This window comes from Helicoverpa zea, chromosome 10, assembly GCF_022581195.2.
Source record: "Helicoverpa zea isolate HzStark_Cry1AcR chromosome 10, ilHelZeax1.1, whole genome shotgun sequence".
Classification (NCBI taxonomy): domain Eukaryota; kingdom Metazoa; phylum Arthropoda; class Insecta; order Lepidoptera; family Noctuidae; genus Helicoverpa; species Helicoverpa zea.
Window position 1 is genome coordinate 7,261,638 of NC_061461.1, and position 26,399 is coordinate 7,288,036.

General features: G+C 36.6%; 1 protein-coding gene across 1 annotated transcript in view; it reads right to left on the reverse strand.

The window, feature by feature from the left end:
* Positions 1-4,014: 4,014 nt before the first annotated feature.
* Positions 4,015-26,399, reverse strand: part of LOC124633663 (protein couch potato) — a 154,629-nt gene continuing 132,244 nt past the window's right edge. Inside the window, exons 3-10 of the mRNA XM_047168966.1 lie at positions 13,620-13,697; positions 12,849-12,902; positions 12,451-12,513; positions 11,296-11,440; positions 10,519-10,646; positions 9,844-10,028; positions 8,818-9,031; positions 4,015-8,421 (exon numbers count right to left, since the gene is read on the reverse strand). Of these exons, the coding sequence (XP_047024922.1) occupies positions 8,386-8,421; positions 8,818-9,031; positions 9,844-10,028; positions 10,519-10,646; positions 11,296-11,440; positions 12,451-12,513; positions 12,849-12,902; positions 13,620-13,697 (903 nt within the window). The 3' untranslated portion in view covers positions 4,015-8,385. The remainder of the gene's footprint in view (positions 8,422-8,817; positions 9,032-9,843; positions 10,029-10,518; positions 10,647-11,295; positions 11,441-12,450; positions 12,514-12,848; positions 12,903-13,619; positions 13,698-26,399) is intronic.

Below are 26,399 nucleotides of genomic sequence, written 5' to 3' on the forward strand. Positions count from 1 at the left end.
AACAAATATGCTACTCCATGATGATGCCCATAAATGGTCTCGTAAAGTCATAAAAACAAAATAAACATCAAGTGTACGAAACCGCCGCCTGTTAGAATGTATTTGTTTTGTAAAGCTTTGATCCGAAACTAATAAAAGTAGTTGAGGAGTGCACACGAATACTTCTTGAGAGCAACTTTTTATCTGTTTACTTAACTTGTTGTTGCTTGTTCGAGCTTTTTGTATAATATTCTACACGGTAAGAAAGTATTATAAAGTACGTGTTAGAGTTCGCAAAGGCGAAAGAGCAGTTGGTTTATTTAGGCACTAGCTTCCACCCGCAGTTTTACCCGCGTCCCGATTGAACTACTTCTCGAATATTAGTAAAAATAGCCTTTATCGAATCCATTCAGTAGTTTTTAATGCTCTTTCACGCAGCACGTACACAAACTTTCGCTTTTATAATATTAAAAGGATATAGGTAATTTTTGGTGTTTACCTACCGTTTCCCTTAATTTGTATTGCATAGGTACTAGGAATTCTATTGGTTGGTTGGTATGTTGTAAATGAATGAAGTATGTATAAGAAATTATATGACGGCACTTTTACAAAACCCAAATTAAATTCTCAAAAAAGTCTCTTAAATCTGTTTTCCAACCCAAAGTCACAAGTATTGAAAAATAAATCGGCAACCGTCCACTTCTTCAAAGGACGTTTGTATTAATAAAATTGAAACGTCAAATTTTCCGAGAGATGAGCCAAACGGAAAGAGGGCACTCCTTTCATGTGGCAACATACACAGAAACATCTGGAATATGTCTCTCACATGTCGAAGAGACCGAGATGATACGCGATTTATCGGATCAACGTTCTGTTTACAGTTACTGTTGCTCTTGTGAAAATCAGATATAAATATGCTATACTTGAGTATGTGGTAAAGCTCGGATTTTGTAATCTGTACAAGCTACTATAAAAAAATGAGACCGCAAATAGTGAGTAACTATGTTTCATTTTAACTAGTAAGCTAGATATCTTAATTCTTGTTATTTATGTTGCACCGAATATAAACCAATTTTACTTTACTACCCACAGCGCAAAATTCTTAACAATATAACAAGCTCAGACTTCAGGTACCCAAGTCCCATTCCAGTATCTACCACATTCTTACCACTTAGCAATGGAATCGTCGTCGGTAAGGATTCTTCAGAAATTCTCAGCTCAACTTGGTAAAAAGTTTATTTGGAACAAACTGTCTGGCTGCGTCGACGTTGTAAATGAAGCTAGTTGATAAGACTAATTAGATGAAACTCCTTTCTCGACTGGACACGTTCCACGGTAGGTTACTTATTCCTAAAAATTCTTCGGAAAATTTAATTTCGTTTCTGGTTTCAGTATTTTAGTAAAAATGGAGAAGGGCATGTTTCATTTTTGTTGAAGCGTTACTTAGTATTGAAATTATGTTTAAAAGTATCAGTTTTACAATGACGTATTTCTCTTATTTGACATTTTGCTCATCAACTTCCTCTTTCTGTTCGAAGTTGAAGTTATATGATTTTATTCTTTTTTTCAGGCAGGCAAACAGACTCTAATACAAATGCTTCTGTGTAGTAACGCAATATTTTTATCAATATGGTGTAGAAACGTCATAGGTAGGGAACTATAATCAGTTGCTACCAGAAATGTTGGGCTAGAACCGGCAATTCGATTTATTGGTACTGCAAAACATGTTGAATCGTAATTGAATTTCGCACTAATTGTTACTGATTGATTTGGACAGTCAAATGTATGTGTTCCTATGTACGGTGTTACAGCGTTATAAACGATATTCAATGATCTGATACGATATTGATGTGTGTGATAAATATTTTCAATTAAATGAATGATAACCTATATATTATTTTGAAATGAAACATTTTTTTACTTCTGAACGGTTATTAATCTTTGTTTTGTAAGAGACTTGCTCTTTGTGTGAACACTGCCTAAACTTATATTAAAGCACTGCAATGCATAAACTAGTTAATAAAAAAAAAGCAATATTTTACATAGAATATACCTAGTTTACATAGAATTTTCAAAATTTAATATATATACCTACGTAGATATATATATATAGATAGATAGAATAATATAGGTATGTACTTTCTGGTGTAGGTACACTAGTGTATCACTCCCCAAAAATAATGACGAATTGTGCAACTCGCGTGTAGGTGTATTGTGAAATTGAGCGCAATTAGTGATCACCGCAGTGACCCGCGAGTGCGATTACCTGAGCCGGGATCATTCGCTGGAGTCAACACAGGCGCTTGATATAGTATGTGTGAGAGTAATATGGAGTTCTGGTCACCATATTTTTATCAAATAATTATATATCACCATCTATTGGTAGATACCTATCGTGCTTATTTCATTTCAGATGAATTTTAAGTCACTGTTCGGGTAAAATATCTCAATATGCTAGACACTATAATAGTATATATTTCAGTCTCCTAACCATAAAGTTGTACGTACACAGACATATTAAATACCATAATTTAAGCACTAACATACCGTGAAACAGTTTTAACGAGTGTACCGAACAGGAGCTAGGCAATTTGCTGAGAACACAGAGTCCTTTTAAACTTGATTCTCTGGAGGCACATAACCGCCACTGGATGGCTTACACAACTTGTTTTATTCACATTACTTACTACACCAGACTTAAAACCTTATTTAAAACTTCATGAGTTTGCCCGATTCGGATATAAGTATACGGTTTTTACGACTGCGTTCACTCCATTTTCATTATTGATATTTATTTTATTAGCTTCATGTAAGTACCTACTTTTATACTGTAACTGTGTAGATATTGTATTACAAAATGACCAGTCAGTCTGTCGTGTAAAATTCTTAGAAAAATTGAATAAAAGATTACTGATGTCCTTCAATAGCTACAATTTTTTATATCTTGAAATATACTTCGCATGTTGCTATTGTGATTTATACTAGTTAAATATAGCTTTATGAATGTAGGCAATATCAATGATTTGAATTTCGGCTTATTTTTGTTTTTCGGCTAATATCGTTGGCTTTTCCTAAGAGCCTAACTATCTAACCCACTAGCAGGTTACGTCTTACTACTTTATACTCACCATTTCTTTACAATACTTACTTTTGCTCTTTATTTCCAAGACTCCTTTTCTGAATATGTGACTGCTCGATGAAAACCGCATCATTTTCTTTAGGCAGCATTGTATCAACAAGACAGCTTATTGCCTTTTCAATAATACCAGTAGGTAGTGTACCTAAATTCATACTTCAATTGAACTTCTATAATATTTTTCAGTTAAGCATATTTCCTATTTAGGTATTCGTAAGCAAAAGCTCCATCAAATAAATGATGAACATTGAATAAGCGCCAACGTGAACTGGGCTCCCGTGTCCGTCCGATTATTATCGATATCGAGTTTCGTAGCAGTCGGCTACGAAATTGCTACGAAATTATTTTTTACTGGAAATATCGTAACTTTACCGCTACGAACAAGTTAATAATGAAATGCTCGTGTTGGCATATGCGTGTGTATTGTTCTTGCCAAATAATTATTCCACTTGGTTCTTACAAAACATTTCTAGTTAAACGGGAAATCCGGTCCAAATCCATCCTGATATTAACTGGTAACGCAATTTCAACCGGCATACGTACGTCGGTCGTAGCTAATGTGATATTAATGATATTCATACTAATTTGGCCGGGGCCGCAGAACGAGGCCATGCCAAGTTTCGACTGTCTAAATAATTACTAACTCCCCAATGATGCTCTGCACACCTACTTTGTTACTAGATTAAACAAGTTAGTTGACATTAAAAACTACTTTAATATCGCAATTTTCAAGCTGCACATACAATTTAGAATTTATTATTCAACTTTGTATGCTGAAATTATACCTCCTTTATATTTAGTAGGTTGGAATGGAAACTATTCATTAGCTTTTCACATTCTAGTTATTCTGACTAAGCTATCCAGGTATGTCACAGTCCGAAGTAAAAGAAACAAGAACATTAATTGTCACATAATGTTTATTCCCAATCTTTGGACCCTATAATGCTTTAAAACTAATAATAACATAAATACAACATTGCAATAATTATTATCCAAATAAAGAGATTTAATATTTTATCTGCGCTCTTTTGTAAATTAAATTGGAAGAAAATGTTGTATTTTGATATATTTGCTTCGAATTCATTTTACAAAAGGACGCACTAAAGCAGACAAACTCTACAAAGCAACGTTTTAAAAGCTCAACTGTCAATTTTATATCTAATTTCAGTTATCCTAAACTAGACACCTATAAAAGTACTATTTTTATTAACTATTAGACACATATTGAACATAAGTTCGTCCAAGAAAACAATGATTATATTATTTCGTTAATAAAGATCTGTTACCTACGGCTAATTTATAAAACATTTTCCTATGAAATGGCTGAATACGTTAGTAGTAACGTTGTTTCGACTCACGCTTGGAGACAATCAGTAGCTCAGTGGCGCTAGCTCGGTAGCTCAGTAGCTCGGCAGCTCAGTAGCGGCCTGACGCAGACAGGGTGCAAGATCAATAAAAACTTCGATTGAGGATGAGCTCAAATTTATTTGAATTAACAATGACGTCTCCAATGCCACAATACTCCATGAAGTAAGAAAAGAAAAGTAATGAACATCTATAAAAGTTGTAATAATGATAATTAAGCTAATTTTATCACTATTTTTACAATGTCATTATGTTTTTCTTAAACCACAATAACACTTTACCTCTGCTCTATAAGCATTTAAATAATCCAAGTCACACAAATCTAACAATTAATTACTAACTATATAGTTTGTATGGTTTATTTTGCTCGATATACAAATAAGTTTTCAGCAACGCACTAACTCTCGTCGCCGAAATTAAAATAAAATGTCATTTAATACTGAATACGAAGCGAACTGTTAAAGTAATTTGGTAATTAAGCCATGTTAATATAGTCTAAAGTAACAATAAAGTAACGTACGATGTCTACAGCGACAAACAAAGGGAAAGTTGCGCGACACTACTCGGGGACTATGCGTATTCACGATCAACACAATCTCTAATCCATATCATTAACGTACGAAAACAACACTTAGCAGGTATTTGATACTCCGATTATTTTGTCTTCTTTATTCTATTCATATTGTATCTCTTAGAATAGTAGATATTTAACTAAATTTATTAAGGGGCACAGAATTGATATGTTTCCGATGCACGGCGTTTGTGTGATACCGCTTCACTTAACCTAACTTGCAAGGCGACGCTACACCCCTACACTACCCTATCACATGCGGGCCAATGTCACGCGTCTTTACATTAACAACGTCGATCCGAACATCATCTATCTACTCGATTTCACAGTAAACGTTAAGAAAATATCTTTTATATGGTTTACATTAACTTTTGTGTTTAAATCCCTTAGAAATTAAATTAATCACAAGTAGAGATAATTCCGAGTGAAAGGATACAAAATTACGGCAAAGCTAATTATAAAAATTTCTTCGGAAACGCAAAAGTGGTTTAGCGTGACATGTAGCCGATTGCATTATAAGTAGTAGACGAGAATACAGAATAAACGTCTCTATGAAACCGCTTTTTTATTCCTAATTACACATTAAATATTACATGATGATATGTATCGAGTAGTCCCGCAGAAGGTGACGTAGCCGTGTCCGCAGCCACTGGACGTCTCTTACTCGCTATCTAAGGTTGTTGGACGGAATCATGGCGGCGGCGACGTCCGCGCGCCTCGCTAACCAAACCCGAGTCTGTCGATGCCTCTACAATACATTATAACTACGATAGAGATTTCAAAGAGATGATACACGCCTGAAGAGAGCTTAATATTGATCGTCATTGACGAGGCAGAGTCATCGACACACTCACACAGAACAACTGAAAAGAACAAATAAACTTTTCGTTGTATTTTAGTATGCGCCTAAGGACGTCGCTCGCCGAAGGTATGGGAGATCACTACATTATTACACAATTACTTACACACGAATTAGCATTATATATCGAATTAAATAAGTGAACATTGACTTAGCTTAATTATTATAACCGACAATGAATAATTAATAATATATAAGAGAATCTGAACTGTCAGGAGACTTTAAGTGACACAAAATATTATAATACAGAACAATGATTGATTTCCATTAGACAATAATCGGCTTGGATACAAAACTTTTTTTTAAATAAAGTGATTTTCGGCTGTAACATTAGCAAAAGTAGGTAACAATAAAACAGTACAATAAGATGGCTATCCTAGGTGTCCTCGAGTATCACCGTGGCATCAGCCTTACTTGGGTCCGTAAACAAATGATGTCTGCATAAACTGCTGTGGCTTCAAAATATTGTTTGTCGTGTCCACTAAACATTGCAGTACAATGTGCCTACAAAATACAAGTTTGGTACGGTCTGAGGTTAGTATTAAAATTATGTATAATCCTTTATCTTTGGTCTATACGCCACGACGTTCGGTACATTGTGAAGTTACAGTTACTATAAACAATGTATAAAATTTTGCTAAGTCAAAAATTGACGAAATTTCTATTAAATATTGACTAAGAGATTTCATAAGAATTCACATGCGGTAGCTCTGGCCGGCGACCGACAACAGTCGCATGAGTACCTCAATAGATTTCTGTCGCGTCAACATTGTAACCCAAATATCCAAAACCTTATTTATTATAGCCTAAGCAGGGATTTTTTTTTACTTTTTTTTTGTAAATTTTACATGTTTACATCAGCAGAATACGTCACTAAATACCTATAATAACATTAATATTTCATTTTTGGTTTATTGCTATCTCGCACTGTAGTGTACTTATGTCGTCACCGTTTCGTCGACACGTAGGTAACAAAGTATTCATTCTGTATGCGATAGTCAACTAGCTAAAAATAAAAAATATATTAATCTTCATTTTGATTAATCCTAACATTTCAGTAAATTTAAATTTCAATACATTGTTTCATTATTATGTATGAATAGCTTTCATTAAATAGTAATGTAACTATGCTGATTGTCTACAATAAATACCCTTATCTAATATTATATTATTCACCTAACGATTACACAATAAAAGTAACTACTAAATTTTAAATTAGATTATTACCAAAAAGCTCGTCAAAGCATGCAGATAGTAGAATAATGTTTCACTATTCAGCGTCGGCGCGCACGTCGCCGGCTAATTATAACTATATATTAATTAATATAATGATTACATTTAATTATTTAACTCTCATAAGGCCAAGGCTAAATTCTCGCAACAAGAGACAAGACTGAACTGATCTCGATTGTGTCGCATCGCATACTAACCGCGAAGAGTGAGGGAACCCGTTGTGGTACAATGCAGAACTTCCAAATTAACTCTCCAACTTGTGTAGCCACGAAGTCTAGAGTTCAATCGTAATTCGATTTTAGGATTGTTTTATCGCAAGGCACAAGAAATTTTGATAGTCACCTAAGTACAGAAGGGGACATAACAAACTCAACAGGTCAGTGGCGTGCGCACGCGACTGTTCAGCGTCCGATGCACTCACAAGCAGCTCCGAGGGCTTCCCCTCCTATCGCATCGAGTCCTATTCGAATATTATAATTATTGCAATAATTCCATTTACAGGTAGAAAGGATCGTAAGACCAACACTAGAGTGCCAGCGCTTTAACGAGTGATTGAACATTATAAACATTACTAAGAAAGTATTAGGTAAATATAATTTGAAATAGTCATGAAATTCATTTAAATACGCTAACATTATCGAGGCTAAAACAAAAGTATCGTATTATTACATACAACTTCATTTAAATCATTCAACTTGAAATATTATTTAACAAAACGTAATCTTTCTATGAAGGGCACCTTTGGTTTTTAGCTTACTCGAATGAGATATATCCTAAAATGTTTAATTTCTGGTAATACACTATATTCATAACAAATCCTCTCAGTTGTATACATCGGCCTTGTAAAAACAAATATACAAACTTTACCGTACAATAAGTTAGTTGTAAATAAATCTTATGTTACACGATAAATTGAATAATAATATTAAATAAACAAGCTACATTAGGAAATTAATAGATTTAAATAATAATATTTTACCATTGAACAGTAAACAATAACCTGGAATGTTAATAATAATACAATTAACACTTGCTAATTTTGGTATAAACGAATAACACCACACCTCTGACGCAGGGAGTCAGTAAACATAACAGAATAGGAGACAGAGCTTCTAGTGAGGACGTAAGGGTTGTATGAGGTCTGCCCGGTCTCCTGGTGGCGCCGGTCCGATGCGATGCAGAGGATCTAGATAGCGCGTCCCTCAGTTAGCTGGTTGTCAAGTGCCGAGAGCTACGAACGAGCTAATGCTGTTCGCCCTCTTCTCCGCTTTTGGCTCCCTGCAATCACAAACACGTTATTCTCTATTCGGACATCGATAGCTTACGTGTCTATTACGGCTTACGAGTTAGGCAGGCATAACGGCAACTCTATATAGTGCGTGGTGCATAGTGAAACATTAGTACGCAGGACTTCAACACTCATTACATTTGTACTGATGTATGAGTGTCGAAACAATGCCAGATAACACTTATAAAGATTACACTTTTTAGCAGGTTTTCTTAACTTTAATTGAATCTGTCATTATCAAAGTAACAATCTTGCAGATAGGCTTACGAAGTGGACATAATAAGAACATCAACTGAACACCTAAGGTTGCATATAATGACAGACTCGTGAATTTAAATGATCAGTCAGATGGATCTGTGGGAACTAAAGAGAGTGCGCGTGCATACTTCATGTGCGAGAATCCAGCCGTTGTGTGCCATCTTATGCCTCGCGTATTCGAGGTGGATGGCGCCTTCAGAGCTGAGAAGCAGCGCGCCCTGCAGGCGAGCGAGGGCGGCGGCCGCGTCCGCCGGGCTAGCGAAGTCGACGAAGGCCACCGGGCCCGAGCTGCCGCCGCCGCTGCCACCGCTCAGCAGGCGCAGGCGAGAGAACCCCGGGCAGCTGTACCATCACACTCTATTGTGCCCACTCGTACCCCCTCAGTATGACTCTGTGTGACTTTGAGACTGACCTACTGTGGTGGCATCTTGTAGCTAAATTCAGAGAATGCCACATTTGTGAACAATGTTTGATGGTCAAATGTTTTAGGACAGTGAATCTTATTTAGAAAGCCATTTTATTCGTATTGTGCTTCTAAATTCTAAGAGATAACTAAATAGTGCGACATTTGTCATCCTGTTTAATGCTGCGGATATAAATATCGCGGTTGGTGTGTGCGGCACGATACGTAACATAAAAAGTAATATTCACGGCGCTCATATTGTGTGGTGTTATAGTGCTAACGTACGACTAGTTGTGACAACTGTGGAGATATAGTGACGTTCGTCATGCTTAGGGTGGTACGGGTGCAGGCTTCAGGTCTCACACAAACCATGTGCCTTAGCAAACATGTTTCGTCCAAATAAACACTTTAAAAGTTTGTGCGAGACATAGTAGAGCCAAAATCGAAACATAAAATTATAACCCAACAATGTTTTACGTGGACGACATTGTGATATTCGGTGCAACATGCACTGTGGAAAGTTTTATTTGATTAACTTCATATACATATTCCAATGCTTTTGTATGTTTCATTTTATTATGTGTTGCGTGATCATGCACATAACATCGTGCTATTTTTCGACTGGAAATATGGTTCCTTTGAAATATAAACTTTGTATTTTTAAATTGATTCCGGTAGATTATTTCCAGTCGAAAATTTGAAGCGTTTTGCACATAAATGATTGCTGATTAGTTTATTTCTATTGCCGTACCTGCTAAATATTTCCTTAAGTTCATGTTCGGAGACGAACTGTCCTAGGTTGGCGACGAATAGCGTCGAGCAGGGAGGCGCGGGGTGCGCGGGGTGCGCGGCGGGCCCGGTGTGCGCCGGCACCGCCGCGCCCGGCGAGCCCAGCGCGGGCGCGGGCAGCACGCAAGCACCCAGCGTCAGGGGGGTCTGGACATTATTACCATGATAATAAGGTCCAAACTCCTATTAAAGTTGGAATAGCATAAGAAACTGCACGTTCGATGAGCGGTCAAGCGTTCTGCGTTCTACGTTTGATAATGGCTGTCTTAAAGACTTCATCTTCAAGCTGTATGCTTTACGAGAAACTAAATCAGGTACGTAGAACGCAAAATGGTTACCTGCTCTTTATTTCTATACACAGTAATACATAATTCAACTTAAAATGGCAAGAGTAAAAGTGTTGAGCAATTTAGCGAATGACCTGCACCAACTGCAAAGCTGAACAATAGCGACTAACAGACGGAAGCCTGTGCAATGAAGAGAGGGCCTCAACACACGGGTGTAAAACATTTATCTGTTAGAACAAGTGTATGTAGAAGCCCTCAAGTGAGAAGTAGAAAGCCAGCATAAGAGAATAGAAAATACAACATACGTGGTGTGGCCTATCGGCGGCAGCTAGTCAGAGGTAGGATCGAACTGGTGCCATCTGCGGGTGGATGGCGGGGTGCACGAGGCCGTGCGAGAGCGCCGGCAGCTCGCCGCCGTACGCCAGCGGGTGATGCCACAGCTCCGCGCCGCCGCCCGGGAAGAACGGACTCGCTAGGTCTGCACACCAAACGACCACGTCACCGACCATACACGACATCCAACAACGAAGCTGTGTCAGTTTGTTAACGAATTCAAAGTTCGCACGAAGTAACTATGATGTGATATTAGATTACTGCTATAGAAAATTATTATTTACAATGTGCTTAAAACATGTTTTCACGGTTCTTAAAATTACTTACGGAATTCAAATTTTATTCTCAAAATAATAGGTAAAATTGATAAAACTAAAATAGTAACGGTTTTCGAAACCATTTTAATTATTATATTTTTTTACTGATTTTCGGGCCTTCGTAGGCAATAGAAATTCATGAATGTGTTATCATGAAAACATGTAAAAGTTGACAACAGTGGTAAGAACCCGACAGATCAATCAATAGCTTCGCGGAGCTAGGCCTTGCGTGGTACGTGTAAGCGGTCACAGATACTTGCCCTTCGCGTTTGCTCGACGCCCCGATCGTACCCATTACGTGCCTACTTAAACCCTCTTACAGTCTAACGTCTGGGCAGCAATAGTGAGGATACGAGCATTATAGTGTAAGGATCGGCACAGACACAGGTCGTGCGATTTTATTAGTGTGTAGAGGTACGGTATGGGTGTGGGGCTTCGAGCGAGCGCCGGGCGGTGTGTGCGTTCGGCGGTACTTACGTCCAGTGAGTGGGTGCATCAATGCGGGGTGTGCAGCTGGCGCGGCTGTGGCAACTGCCGGCTTCGGCTTGCTGACCTTCGTGTTGCTTTTAGCGAACTCCAGCCGAATCGTTTGCGGCATGTCGGGGTCGAACCGGACGCCCTGCTGTGAACAGCCGCGAGCGGTGCGGCGCTCCGATATAATGACGATGGAAGGGTCGGCCGCCACGAACTCCCAGTCACCGTCGTTGGCACGACGACCGGTACGAGCGACCAGCAATAGCGCGGATTAGGAGGGCGTCGGTAAGTGGACATTATTTGGATACCATCGATATATTTAACTACTGTCATTTATTTTTTTACCATACTGCAAAAACAGTTTTCAACAAACCTAAACGGGACAGTTTATGTGTAAGGGACATAACATTAAAACAATTGGTTCGTTAATTTCGTTTGAACAATGGATAGATCGATAGAATCGAGAGGTCCGCGCCTGCGCCTGCTATGGTGACGGAACACAGTGCTTAGGATGTGACATCAAAACCTGTCAAACAGTGACATGCATTGCGTATTTACACCGTAACATGATCACACTCCGGCGTCGGTCCTCACAGCTGAATAGCACCGACTTGATGACCCGACGTGGTCTATTCTGTATGTGCATGGGTTTAGCGTAACTTACGATGCGGTTACTCGAGTCAGGGAAATGTTATTCCAAGTCTACAATGAGAATATTAACTATAGTGCTCATTGGCTGTGTTTGAGGCATGTGATGAGAAGAGGTTTAGTAACACCGTGCGTTATACATGTTTTAGTATTTACAATAGCGTATTGGCCTTCGAATACCTAGAACATATCTCAGTCTTTCATTGAGATACTGCGGACCTATCATACTGTGTTCTGAAGCCAGTCAAACTGATTAGGCGTAGTAGTGTACGTGGATACTTTTTGTTATTGTGTGATTTTCCGCATTGTAGGAAAAATATCATTTTAGTAACATTTTATCGAGATTCTATCTGTCAATTATCTACGAATAAAATATTTTATTGAGTTCGCTCCAATATCGAGCCAAATGTGTTTGAAAGGATCCAAATGCTATATTGGGTCAAACTCAATGTTTAGTAGTAGCGGTTTAGAATAAACTCTAGAGCTATGAGACTTTGTGACAATACCAACCTGAAGATCTTGTTTAGCTGCTTCCGCGCCGGCTCGAGTGTGGAACGTGACGAAACCGACCGGCTGCAAGAAAATGTATCATGTAGCGCGTTACATTTTACGTTACATATTATTTTTTATGTAACACGTCGATATAATATTTTACGACGTTACTGAGACACCACAAATATCACATAACAGGCTGTTAGTTCAATACGAAATAAGCACATTAAATGGCGTAATATACTAGTTGCTTCCGCCTTACGGGCTCAGTTTCAAAGATCTTTCTCACGTGTAATAACTTGATTGATTGCAAAATAGTTGATACAAACTGAAAATATGTATATCTCAGCTACACGTTAAGTAATTACAAGTACTATTACTTATGTAACATGCGTAAGTTACTTGCACACACTCACCGAGGCTGTTTTTCCATTCTTGCTAGTAACCTTTAGCAGCGAGCCCTCATAACCCTGTATAAACAAAATTACAATGAGTTATTTTTACTTTCTTATTGAACGTAATCCCCATCGCTTTGTCGAAGCTTTAAATGGAGTAAAATCGAACATTATCAAATTAAAACAGTTGTCAATGTCATTCTTGTCGCAGTAATATAATAGTATTCAGGAGTAATAATCTTCAAAATTGCCAAAAAAGGTGGTACGTGGCTGTGCCAGGCGCGGCCTAGTCACGCGATACCCACACTAAACTTAACCCCGCGGGTTAACTTTAGGCACCTTTATGTTTGTGGTACCATCCGTGCCAGCCGAGGATCGAGTGTAATCCCCCTTATCGGTAAACAGAATCGATTCAATCCGAATATTACGAATCGGAGCACATTTGATATTTACGGCACAGTAATCCGAATCGAGATCTAGTCGCGTGACGAAAACGATGGTACTTTTCCCTTTTTTATTTTCTCTCGATAAATATTTTGACATTCCCATTAGTTACGGATAGCTAGTTTTCCAGAAGCCACCTTACTGACTATTTACTGTTTATAAATGAGCTTGCAGTTTCCAAATTTATATTCACCTATTATTGAACGTTACTTTGAATATTAGCTACGGTACTTACAACCAACTAACTTGTACCAACAGAACTGCAGAACAATATGTGCGATAGTAACAAATGAATTCATCAGTAACATTCAGGTTGTAACAAAATAATGCAATTAGTTGAGAACATACCTCGTACGCTCGAAACAGTAGATAGAGTTCTCGCGGCTTCGCGTCCATGGGCAGGCCGCTGACGAACAAAGTCCGCACCTGCAACAATACAGCGAACATTGAAATGTTTTATTTTATTGCGTTCGTTCCCTATTGACGGGGAATTGGTTACACGTGGCTCATTCGTTTCATGGCTTTGGGTAAACGTTTCACGGAACTTTGTAATTAAGAGGGAGCGATAATGACGAAATACGTATACAATACTTAGTCGATAATGACTCTCAAAAAACACAGTTGTTTATGACTTTGTTTCTACTAGGAGGTTGCTTCGTATATGTTTTTAAACAATGATTAATTACGCAAATAAAAGCAAATCTGTGTTCCGTAAAATGTATTCGTAAAACTTGGTTTACAGTATAGTTGTAATGTCTAATGAGCTCGCGGTATGTGAACGTATTGTGAGGTTTTCGGTTTTGTGTATTAATCACGATAAACCATTACTATAATGAATCATTATAGTAATGGTTTAATGCTGTTTACTTTACATCAAACAGTAGAACTTATTACGCCTTTGTGCTTATTCTAAATAAAGTATTTCTAATTTTGAAAGTTAAGCTCCATAATTGAAATGTAGATCAGAAAATTGATTAGCAACAACAGTTCGATGTTTTATGAGCCCCGTGGTTCAGTATTTAATTATTTGCTAAACAGAGCGTACTTTGAGTGAAAGCTGGTAATAGCAATCGGTAAAAGTATCACAACAATATTTACAAAACATTTGTTTGCAGAGCAAAAGATGAATATTCATTCATGTCAAACTTTATAGGTTCAAATAGATTCCGAAAACAACGCAAAAAGATATCAAAAGAGTCGCTGGAAGACTTAACAGGCTATTTTTCCTCAATAAACAAAGAAAATGTCGGACAATTTTCGTAAACAGCCACAAAGGAGGCATAGAAAACTTTCAATGCCGGGTTTTTCCCGATTCTTTCATCGGTTTTGTAAACGGTGCAGCGCATTAATTCGACGGGTCCATTTAATGAAATAAAACAGAGCCAGTAATGGCGGCGCGATTTGGCGCGTGCGGGAAATGGAGATTAATTGCTGGCAACACCGACCGCCGCCGTCGCTGACGCCATCTTGTTGCGCACTTTATTTATGCGTCTGAGTTGCGCTTCCTATACCTTACACTTTTTAGGTAAGTACAAAATTTGGGACGAGCTCCTTTTTAAAATACAAATTAATTACCACTCGTAAACGAGACAACTGGTACCCACAGCGAGAACCAACCTACTCGCCAAAGCACCACTAACCAGAGCTATCGGCACAATTAATGACCTACATAAAAAGATTGATGTATTTACATGTTGTTTGGGTGAATTCACAAATGAATTACTGTTTATTTTATGCTATAAGTAGAATAATAATATTTAATACCATATTACCAAGTAGAATAATGTATTATACAATAGTTGTAAATAACGTAGTTTTTAAAATAGTGTTAAGTAAGTTCTTAGCTATCGTATTAGGATAAGTCCTGTGATGATAGTTTTAAGGTGGTTTAATAAATAAATAAATAAATAAACTATGTAAATTGAGAGCTCCACGAAGTTCGAAAGGGCAAACCTTTGAACTATTTTGGACTGTGGTTTATCAACTCCTACACAATCATAACCAAGGCTCTTAGTTGAAGGAATATTAAATTACCATTGTCAGAAGAATGGAACGTATTATAATTGCATCAAGAAAACCAATTAGAGATCCTGTGTTAATTAACTAATCTTAACTAAACGGTGTTAGTTTTTTCTAATCGCGGTCCAATTTGTCGAATTAGTTTAGGTATCTGATCGTGAATAGATTTTTAAAATTCGTTTGGAATTTGATGGTTAGGTAGACACTAAATTAGGTCGAATGGACCACATTTTTATTTATTCTTTAGGCTTCAATTCAAAAAAGAAGAAAAACAGGATTTCATTCCAAATAAAAGACAAAGCCTACTAGCAAAAATCTACGCTGAAAAAGGCCACCGAAACGTGACATAGCTCTTACAAATAAAGATTTGAGAGCATATTTGGTCGGGGAGTGTTGATTTATCAGGTTTTATCAACATTAGGACACTTGCGGCGAGGGAGGTCCTCGTATATATTTTATCGGCGTCCGTGCCCCGGTCAGTAGCAAAATGTCGGACCTTTATGTCGGCTATTTTCCGGTCGAATGCACGGGAATTCCCCGTTTCGGCATTACGCGATATTTTTACAGCGTCAATTTTCAATATTGCGGGCATACCGAAGGAAATTATTACATAAATACTGGGCTTGTACGTCTCTAATGAGGAATTGATAAGGCAGTAACGTTCACTTGATGTTTATTATATCTAATTACGAAAAGCATAATGTTAGAAATGTTTGCCCGATTGCTCATTTGTTATCAGAATTACTTATTTCAAAAGATGATTAAAATTAAATAAAAAATATAATTAGGTTACAGTTGCAGTTTCAGGGTATCTGCGTTGCATGGATTAATTATTCAATGTGTTTATGCAGGAGTTTTGGTCGAAATATCGTTTGAAGATTTAATTCATTTCGCTGTTTTAGTGCCTACTAATATTTTTGAAATGTAATATACATATTACATATGTTATACACAAACGAGAAATAAGCTTTTTAAATCAAATAGAGTGCTCTTTTAGATATGAAGAAATAAAGAAACTGTATAAGTATCTGACGAAATGTTAGAGAAATAAAAGCTCCAACGTTCGTAGAGTTATAGTCAGACATATAAAATGTATTGTATGAGTATAGATTACGTTAGATAGGTACCGCATCGTCGAGGTGGCTACCGCGGGAGTCGTGAGTTTGGCTCCCGTAGGAGTAATAAATATCTGTTTCCCATATATGCAGTCACTTTGGATTTCCTAGCATGAAGGATAACTCGCATGTAGTTAAATCAATTTAAGGTTAAAAGAAGAAATATGTTAGTGTTGAAATAATGTTACGAATTTGTCTTCAGAGAATTATTTTGCACGGAGTTTGCAGAACGTAGATTGTATCAGTTTCTAAACTTCATTCGGAAGTTGTAAAAGTCAATTGAGAAAACGAGCTTCTAAACGCCTTTTGTGGACTAACATTTTGTAACGTTTACGCTTGGTATAAGGAAATTCTAACCTCGACACCTTTTATTTGTTGGGGAAAATGACTTGTTTGGCTAATTTTAGTCATGACTTTATTAACAGCGTGAAGTTGGCAACAGCATATAATTGACTTCAAACACTTTAATTTTTTTAGCTTTTTTAGATTTAGCTCAAAATACTCAAGGGAATGTATTAAACATGAACGGCAATCGCTAGCACTTGTATTAAAAGCACGGCGTGTAGATATAAGAACGTCAAATACCGGCGCACCTAACATATTTCAGGGTGGCATAGGGTGGGCGTCGGGACAGTCCGGTCAGTTTGAAAATGCCCCTCGATGTCGACCATTTTACACTCGGTTGCCCCCGAATCCCTACGCTCACTATTGAGTTATGTTTCATACTCGGCCCGAGATGGGAGAAAGGGAATTTTACCGAATAACACATACACTAAAAAGTTTGCGCGCTGTGATAACAAGTTTTCTTTTTACGACACTCTGAAAATGAAAGGCGAATGCGCTAACGTAATAGATGTCGCTGCTCGCTGTTTTTTAGTAATTACTTTAAAAGTACATATCTCATGACTGTACACAGCTCTCTTTGGATGTCGCGAACTCGACATTAATGTAAGCTTTTTCATAATGTTTGTATCTTTTTACTCAATACTCGGAATGCAGACATTTCGGATAATTTATCAAGAGCAGATACTTAGTAAAATAAAAAGAGTCACGGTTCGTCTTTATCGCTGATACAGAAACCGGTGGTGGGTGGTGTAAGTGGTCTATTTTCAGCTTATCTCAATTTTACGCCTTTACGGTTTTGAAAGCGGAACGAACATTTTGATCTGTCCAAAGAGACCGATACCATCTAAGAGTTGACGTTAATACGACAAGCTGCAAAAAATAATTTACTTTCGTGTTTTATATTTAAAGAACTATATCTCGTTGCCAATTTTACTCTTTTAGAAAACGAGTACCTAAATGAGATACAGTTTTTCAATTTAAAATGCTTTCTCAAATTCTGCGGAGTTGTATTACTTAAAGCTCGATTTTGAGAGAAAGGCCATCAGTATAATCCATTCATGGTTATTCCAATTGTAATGGTTTGTCATCTATTTCCAGTGACCCTGATATGGTAATGTGTTGAGCATAGCAAAGCCTAATGTCCGCATTAGTGGAGAATCGTGAATGAGTAATCAAAGAGAAATGCTCAGCATTTCAGTGCACTCAACAATGGTCAGTTGCAAGGTATGGTGCTTAGTCATGTGTACTTAAACACAAAACATTTTACATGCTACGTAGCTACGTAAATGAACTTTTTTAATCGAAATCATTTTACAATCCCTCAACTAAAATATTCGATAACTCGAAAACTCTTTACAAATTGTTTTAGAGAGCACTTGCAAATTGGATAATTGTTTTTAAAGTGGTACCAAAACAAATAGCGTTTGTTATAAAATACTCAACAGTTATTTTTGTAGAACTCCATAAAGCTGTTAGGGATTTATTTCAGTTTTTTTTTATCCTAATATCTAGTGCGGGGTGAATGTGTTTGAAAACAATTTTATATATTTTTTAATTGACGTCAGCTGTCGGTTGTGCTGTTGATGACACAAGGTTGATTTGCGTAAAAGCCTGCTAATTGTACCAGGGGTCCTGTCCTGTCCGTCCTGTTCGTTCTCCTCACGGCTGCAGCAGAGCTCCCGAATATTAATTTAATGCACACGACTGTTGGCCGATGTGATAACAGTAATTGCGCGTTCCAATTGGCAAGCCGATTGCTTTCGACGCATCGACAATTTCCAAAATAAAATTATTAATTTCAGTGACTTTTATTGTTAAATATGATGTCGTTATTGATTTTTTCAAGTGACTTTGCTTGTTGATGTTCTGTTTTAATTTTATTTTTTTTGCACATTAACAACCTATTCTTAATCATGTTTCGATATCATAACCTGATTATGACAAGATCAACTCTTTCTTTATAGCTCTTAAAAGCATATTTCTTTTTTTACTTAAAATTTAAAACATTTTTATGCACTACGAAATAAATACCTTTATAGAGAAATATTGAAGAGATTTTTATTTTTATCATTGAAGCATATTTTATTTATCTACCCGACAACCTGGAAAGCAAGCGGGCCATGTTGACATTCAATAAACAGCGCCTATAAATAAATGAAAATAAAAATAAAATACGGATAAAGGTGTATTCACACGATCGATCGCATGGGCGTGCATCCGAAGCGATTGGAGCGGAAACGCCCGGGGCACTGCACAGCGAATTTATCATACGTTAGTGTGTACATACCTAACTTTCAACGTGCAATCTCACATACTGCTATGTTTACCAAACGTGATTAATAACTATTACCTATATCGATCGGTAGCGAGTTGAGTCAACAATCGTACCATTTAAATATTTATACAACAAACCAATATTTTCGCTCTATCAATGATAAAAAAATGCTACTTATTTTTATGATTAACGACTTCGCCAAAAATCAACATATACAAAAAATAAAACAATATCTTATTGAGGAAGTATACGATAAGAGCAGAACACTCTCGTTAGTACTTCCCGGATTTACCCGGATTAGGTTAAATCCTGTTAGTGCTGTGGAGAGCATTGTGGATAAAATATAAAGAATCTTTCTTTTAATAATGAAACAAAAAAACCTAGGTATTTAAAATAGTATAGAGGTAAATGAAAAGGTTACTCAGTAAGCTTGAAATTGTAAAATCTGGTAGTAAACTGTAGCAAATCAGATTGAGCCGCGTGCGTACCTACTGGCTGCGAAGTGAGCTATCATTTTCAATTCCACAGCAAAATACACAAAAAAGAAAAAAAAAAGTAAAAACAAATGCCACGCTTCGAAATCCGAAGCTACAAAGAGGAATAGAAATTAAATGTCATGGCGCCTGATATCCATGAAAGGAAAACAAGTGAAAATCAAACATTTATTTTTAACCTGACTATTGAATTGGTACGTAGAGGGATCGCTGTGGCACCCTTTGTGTTTAGTCTTGTACTTCGAAGTATTGTTGAGGATCTGGTATAATGCAAGCAAACAATACGATAATGAATTTCGTAAAAATAGTACCTGTTTAAAAGGCTTTATTTTTACTGCCTTAGTAGCTTTTTTCTTAAAATCCATTTTATATTTACTTATTGTAAAGCACACCAATAGCTCCGCTCTTTTCAAAGGTTCCGCCTTAATACGGGTTTTCCTGTGAAAATAATTTTCTTACAGCACCCAAGACCAAATTGCCTGAACATGCATGATACAAGGCCGTACCTTATAAAATGGGAAAGGAAGAAGAAAGTTATTATCTAGTAAGCTTGTCTGATAGCAATAGAAAATGAAAAAAAAAATTGTTCAATTAATTAATTTACTTGTTGTACAAATGAACAAATAACTGCATAGTCATAGCAACAGTAAGAGAAAGTCGTGTTGTTCGATTTCGGTTTCCGTAGTTGATTGAAACAGCGGGTGCGCTGAATAGAAAATCGGTGGTTAACTTTTGTTTTATCCACTCTAACGAGAACTTTGGCAATTCATTCGTTTTCTCCTTTTACGGTTCGCCGAATGAAAAAGTAAACCAGTGCTGACGCATTGTTTTGCGGCTGCTATTCTTCTATTGCAATTCGAATTAGCTGTCGTGCTACGGATAGGTACGAACTGAGCGAATGGAATCAATATTTTACCGATGAAATGTAGTGAGAAATAATATATGCATACATTCAATAGTATCGAATCGCATTCCTCATATTCTACAGAATTTATTATTAAAAGGATCATATCCTATTCACACATTTCAAAGAAAAATACTTAAATCAATAACTGAGAGCGTACCGATAACAAACTGGTGTGAAAGTTTGCAAAATGAAGTGGTGAAACTTCGCTAGGGCAATTTTTCTTCGGGCCGTCAATGTCAGAGGCAATATTTCACAAGTTTAGCAGCCGCTCAGATATCGACGGCCGTGGGGAATCCCTGCACGGCTCGATACGCGACGGATGTTTTCTGAGCTTATAGGTATTAAGATAACTTTAATTGACTATTATCCATTAAGAAATAAATGATAAAAATATCACTCAAGTATTTGATGCTAAAAGCCTGATATCTTTATCTCGAATAAACATTGAAAAAGAAACGTTTTCCTTCAATTGAACGATTGACTGAGATAGAGATATTTCTAATTTTTCGGTTGACCTGCGCCGCCAAGATTGTAGCACTAGGAAAATAGATAAAACAAACGCAAACAGACTGGAAAAGTAGAGAAAAAGAGCCCGAGCGGCCGATGAACAAGCGGAATACACCGGCTAATTGAAATCATTGTATCCACTTCAAATATTTAACTTAGCAGATCTTCTTTAATATTATTTCGCCAACTTTGATTGGATCTTTCAACTTTTCTTTCAATTAAATGTAGATTTACAATGTATTTGTCATTCATCCATTATATTTGTGACTTTTACAGGGTCGTAAACAATATTCGCTAATATAACAATATTAATGAGTTTACGCGACCCTTTGTCTCCTCTCCAAGTAGGTAATGTTTTCTTAAGAAATCCCTTCGGGGGCGCAAAAACGTCTATTTAACCACTATCATTAATAACTTGGACCTCTTTTCGGGGATTACTTGCAAGAAATACGATCGAGGATATTGTACTGAAACGGTTAGATATATGGGTATAGTATCAATATAACCTTTAACTGAATAAAAATTCTCGCATCGCAGAAAAGTACGTGTCTAAAATAAAATTTACGGATAGTCATGAAGAAGAAACATGTTCAAAACCACATGCTTCGTCAGATTTATAGACAAAGTTTTGTTTGCTGCTCTTAGTGCGGAGACGACGACAAATAAATAAATGTTGAACATAGAACCACTGGATATTTTACTAAAGTCTCAGCAGTACAAGAAAGCACAATAGCTGAGATACTTTTTCTATCAATTTAATAAGAGCTCAAGTATCTTAACTTAGATCGATAAGTGAATCACATCAGTGGCACTCAGTAAAATATTCCGAGTACGAGAAAAGTATAAACGAAAGCAAAGAAAGAGTTCCAACAGAGCAATATTGCGGACCACCTGCTTCGCTGAGATAGGGATCATAATGTTAATTTAATTAAAGGACTAATCTAAATTGCAGACGACCCAACACTCCGCCGACCATTAAAAGGATATTTCGTCGCCGACACTAAGTTGGGGAAAGTCGCCGATTATAAATATCTTGGAAACAAGTCAGGGGAGACGATTTACAGCGAAAACATCAAGTAAATACCAAAGTTTGGGAAAGTTTAAATCTTTAGGGAATATTTTTTATTCAAATTAGCTAAATAAATATGTACAAGAGTAATAACATTTTTGTTTAGAACGGGATGTATAAACTTTATGTAGGACAAGAAGTCATAAAGGAATATTCTGAATAATGAAGAAAATGGAAAAATACTCGGCTAGTGCAAGTATTCTCGAAAGCGTTTCGTGGAAAGAACTTCTTCAACGGAATACTAGTACAATCATAGTTGATGAACAGTTATATTTAATTAAAAGGCAAGTAGGATACTTATCTAAATTGCAGAAGGCCGGTTTAAGTTTCATTAAAAGGGGTTCTCCGTCTCTACCCAAGGAAGAAAAAGTTTTGCAGCGATAAAGATGCCTTTCGCCTTGAAAGCAGACAAAACTTGTTGGGCGGTGGGTGGAAAACAATTTATTATTTCCTTTGATAGCTAAGAATCTCGAAAGAATTTGCTAATTTAAAATACTCAATGCACGATTATTCTTCTATGTAACTATTTATTTGGTTGTAATTCAGTTAACTGATTTTATCGTTCATTAATGAAGTTTAATACCAACTTTGCCAACAGTTTTTAGGTGAGATACGGGTTCGATTTCAATAGTGTGACTGACATTATTTGATTAAAATGAATAGAATTTAGGTAATTCAATAATGACTGAAGATAATATATAATGAAGAGACAACAGCCGATATCAATTCAAATTGGAGGGAGCGGTCCGTTACAGCAGTGGGCCGTTGGTCCGCCCAAATTATGTTCAATGGATAATTAATCGTCCCTGTTCACTTCAATAACAATGGAGGGCCATATCGAGATAGATCGATCATTATAAAGCTGTATTGCACGGATAATATCATTTTAACGACCTTTAAACGACTAATGATCCGATATTTTTTCGCTGTTGACCTTTCAAATTACCTGGACTTCGGGGACTTGTTTTGCCCTTTGTTAGTCTCGCTTATTTGTTTCCCTGCAATGGCACTTCGGCTATTGTACTGAATTGAACTTTAAGGCTACGTATTGCTTTATTCTGTTTAACAATGTGCATTTTACCAACTAATCATCTAAGTATTGGATTGAATTAGTAAATTAATAAAAACATATGTTTATAAAGTTTATAAAATTAGGTACAAAATAAAATATGTGTATTAAATAAAATATATAATTATGACACCTGGCTGGAGTTGCGAGGACTTTGTGACTTTCTTGCGATTTTATTCTCAAGAGAAACATACTTGAGCTCCGTATTATTTTAATGGAACCCCAAAGAGAGGGTCGGTAGCAATTAAAATTTTCCATTTTATTAAATTAACGAGCAGAGGCAAGTACGTCGAGATGGTACTTCACTTACCTTTTTACTTGGGCAAATAAATATAGGTAACTTATATTGACAAATGTCTTTTGAAGCAACCTGAATCTAAAAAACAGTTACAAACGGTAAGGTAAACATGGGAAAAGTTTAATATTTGTTTATACAATCAAAGAGAAATAATCCCTTTGTGTGGCTCGGAACAGGCTAGGGGTGGCTGTAACGAAAACTATTGGCAACGATAAACATAGCGGGTTACAAGGAAACTGGGTTTGTCTCATCCTATTTGAATTTCAAATCTGTGTGCAGGTGAGGATACGATTGGGCCCAACTTCCTGTACGGTTTAGATTTACCAGCCTCAATTGAATCTAGCGTTGGAACTTGTACCGTTTGATAAAGTAGCTTATCAGACTGTATTCTTAAAAAGTACAGTTTGCAGACTGCAAGCAATATTGGCCTGAAACTAAGCAAGTTTCAAAAAGAAAATTCTTCGAGGCTCGCATATTTTTCATGATTAAGCCTATCTTAGATCTAAAGCAATAACTACCTAAATTAATTTCGATTGGTTGAATAACAAAGTAACTAAAACAAAATAGTTGGGTAGACTATTTCGGTAAAATATGAAGACAACACAAATTACGACTCCCCGATTTGGAAGTTGCTTAAAATGATATTTTATTTTGCAATACTTAAGTAGGAATTATTGTCCCTAACGATAATAATGTCTTGTGTCGTCTTAAGGCAACAGAGGGCAATATTGCATTAATAATGGCTTCGTAGCCCATCGCCTGCGGGTACTGTAGCATCCCTTCTTACCGGCTTTTACTAATTTGCAAAGTAATGTGATTATTTCGCACATTGTCACATGTTAACCGACTAAAAAAGAAGAAGGTTCTAAAGATCCAAAGTCCATTTTGAAAGTAATCAGCTCTGTATAAAGAAGATGGTCCATGAGCATCGTCGTTACCGATATTAATATTGTCCTAGTTTCTGTAATAACAAAACTTTGCCGATCATAAAATATGTCTTTCATTTCAACATTCCAAACGATACTAAATCATTTATCGGGTGAGGTATAATTTGTAGCGTATAAAGCCGTAAGTTCGTATAAGAGCTGCGATTAAATTCTTTATTCTTGAGGCAGGGGAGAGGAAATTCCTCCTCTCGACGTCTACATCCACGGCAATTTTTCACAAGTATATATCTGTGGACGCACGGCATTCTGAGCTGGTACAATATTTAAGTTAATGTACGTCGATAAATAACGGCGTATACTATCATATTTTATTTGAAACATTTTTATTTTTGCCAAGAAATTGAGTAATTCGGTTATCAGTCGGAAAAATGGTAAGAAAGTGTTTTGTTTCAGGCCTCATTAAACATTGCTGTTGAACGCAAACGCCGCCGATGTATCTGGGAATGAAATGTTTTAAGACTTCGACGAGAACCATAATAACATAAATTCGCGATTATTGTGAAAGAGTACCTACGCAATAAAGTAAGCTATCTTAAAATTAAGATTTGTAAATACGGTTAATGCTTATATCTTTAGGTATTTTCTTTATGTTATGGATTTATTTTACAGGACGCCTACTTTTATTGTAGCCGTAAATATTGTCCGACTGCGCATAACTTGCACCAAACCGATAGCTGTATCTCAGCAACCGCTTCAGACCATCTGATTGATGGCTCTAATCTCCACAACTATAGAATTTGTACGAAGATAGATAACCCCAGTACATTGGAGTTTATACATTATGTTTGCGGAAGGAAGTCAAAATATTGAGGGGAAGATAAAGATGTCGCTCTTCCACAACAATCATTTCTCGGTGATACATTGATCCGTCTGAAAATGCGGTCAATCCCGTAATAGATTAGGAGTCACAACAGTTATATGAGTCAATTTAAAGAGCGAATTCAATCAGTCCAAACAAGCAGAAAATCGAACCCCAAATCATCCAATCGTAGTAAATCTCAAATTCCGAGTACGCAGCTAAGGAGCGGCCCGTCCCGGCCAAGTCCCTGATTTAAATTGCAGATGCCCCTCGGGAACGAACGCCGACTGCCGCGATATGCTAATCATAGTCAAGCCAAGGATTATCCCTGTTTACACTTAACAAAATCACTTAATTTCGCACCGACCGATGTCTTGCCATATTTGTTGTCCAAAACGTTGAATAGTGGACGGCCCAAATCTGACAGGCGAATTAAGCGGGATATTAATTTGTTATACTGTTCCCGCCTGTAAAATTATTCATGGCTTTACGTAAGTCTATCAAAATTATTTTTGAAATGTTGACGTCTGGGTTTTAAGTAGTAACGTGTAAGCTCTTGCGGTCGGGATACTGATGTGAATTCTGAAATGTATTATTATAAAGGTTAATAATGTCTGTAGGATAAGGATAACTGTGCAAATGAGATTGTGTGAGTTTACAAACCTTTATGTTTACCAAAGACTTTATATTCAATTAATTGAGTCTCTTTTAGAACCACAATCCCTTCATACATTAATACTATTCCGTTTATGTATCTCGTTCTAGAATGTAGATAAACTGAATTTATTCTTGAAAGTAATGCGTTTGTTTACATCACAAATGCTGAATCTGCTATCTATTCATTGTCCTCCATATTATGCAATTTCGTTAAAAGTATTGGACTTGAACAATGTCTTGCAAAATGGGATCAGTTTTTGTTAGATTTGTTTTAAACGCAATTTTTCACTAACAGCTCTGCATACTAGTTAAGGAATGTACTTTACATGAAAATATACCCTTCAGCAAATATGCAGTAATAAACCAAAGCTTCTATGTATTTATGAAATAAACTAAACTGTATTATCCAATTGTGTTCCAAAAAAAGTATAGGCATTAAAAGAGACTATTTGGCAATTTGTTTCCAGCACCTATTTACAAAGAACACATTAAACAACATTATTTTTATTTCCATCAAACATATTGATTTCTGACACTTACGCGAATATTAGACATTTAAATAAAACTACTTTAACGGATTTTATCGCGTTATATTAATATTAACGAAACGTCGGGATTAAATAATAT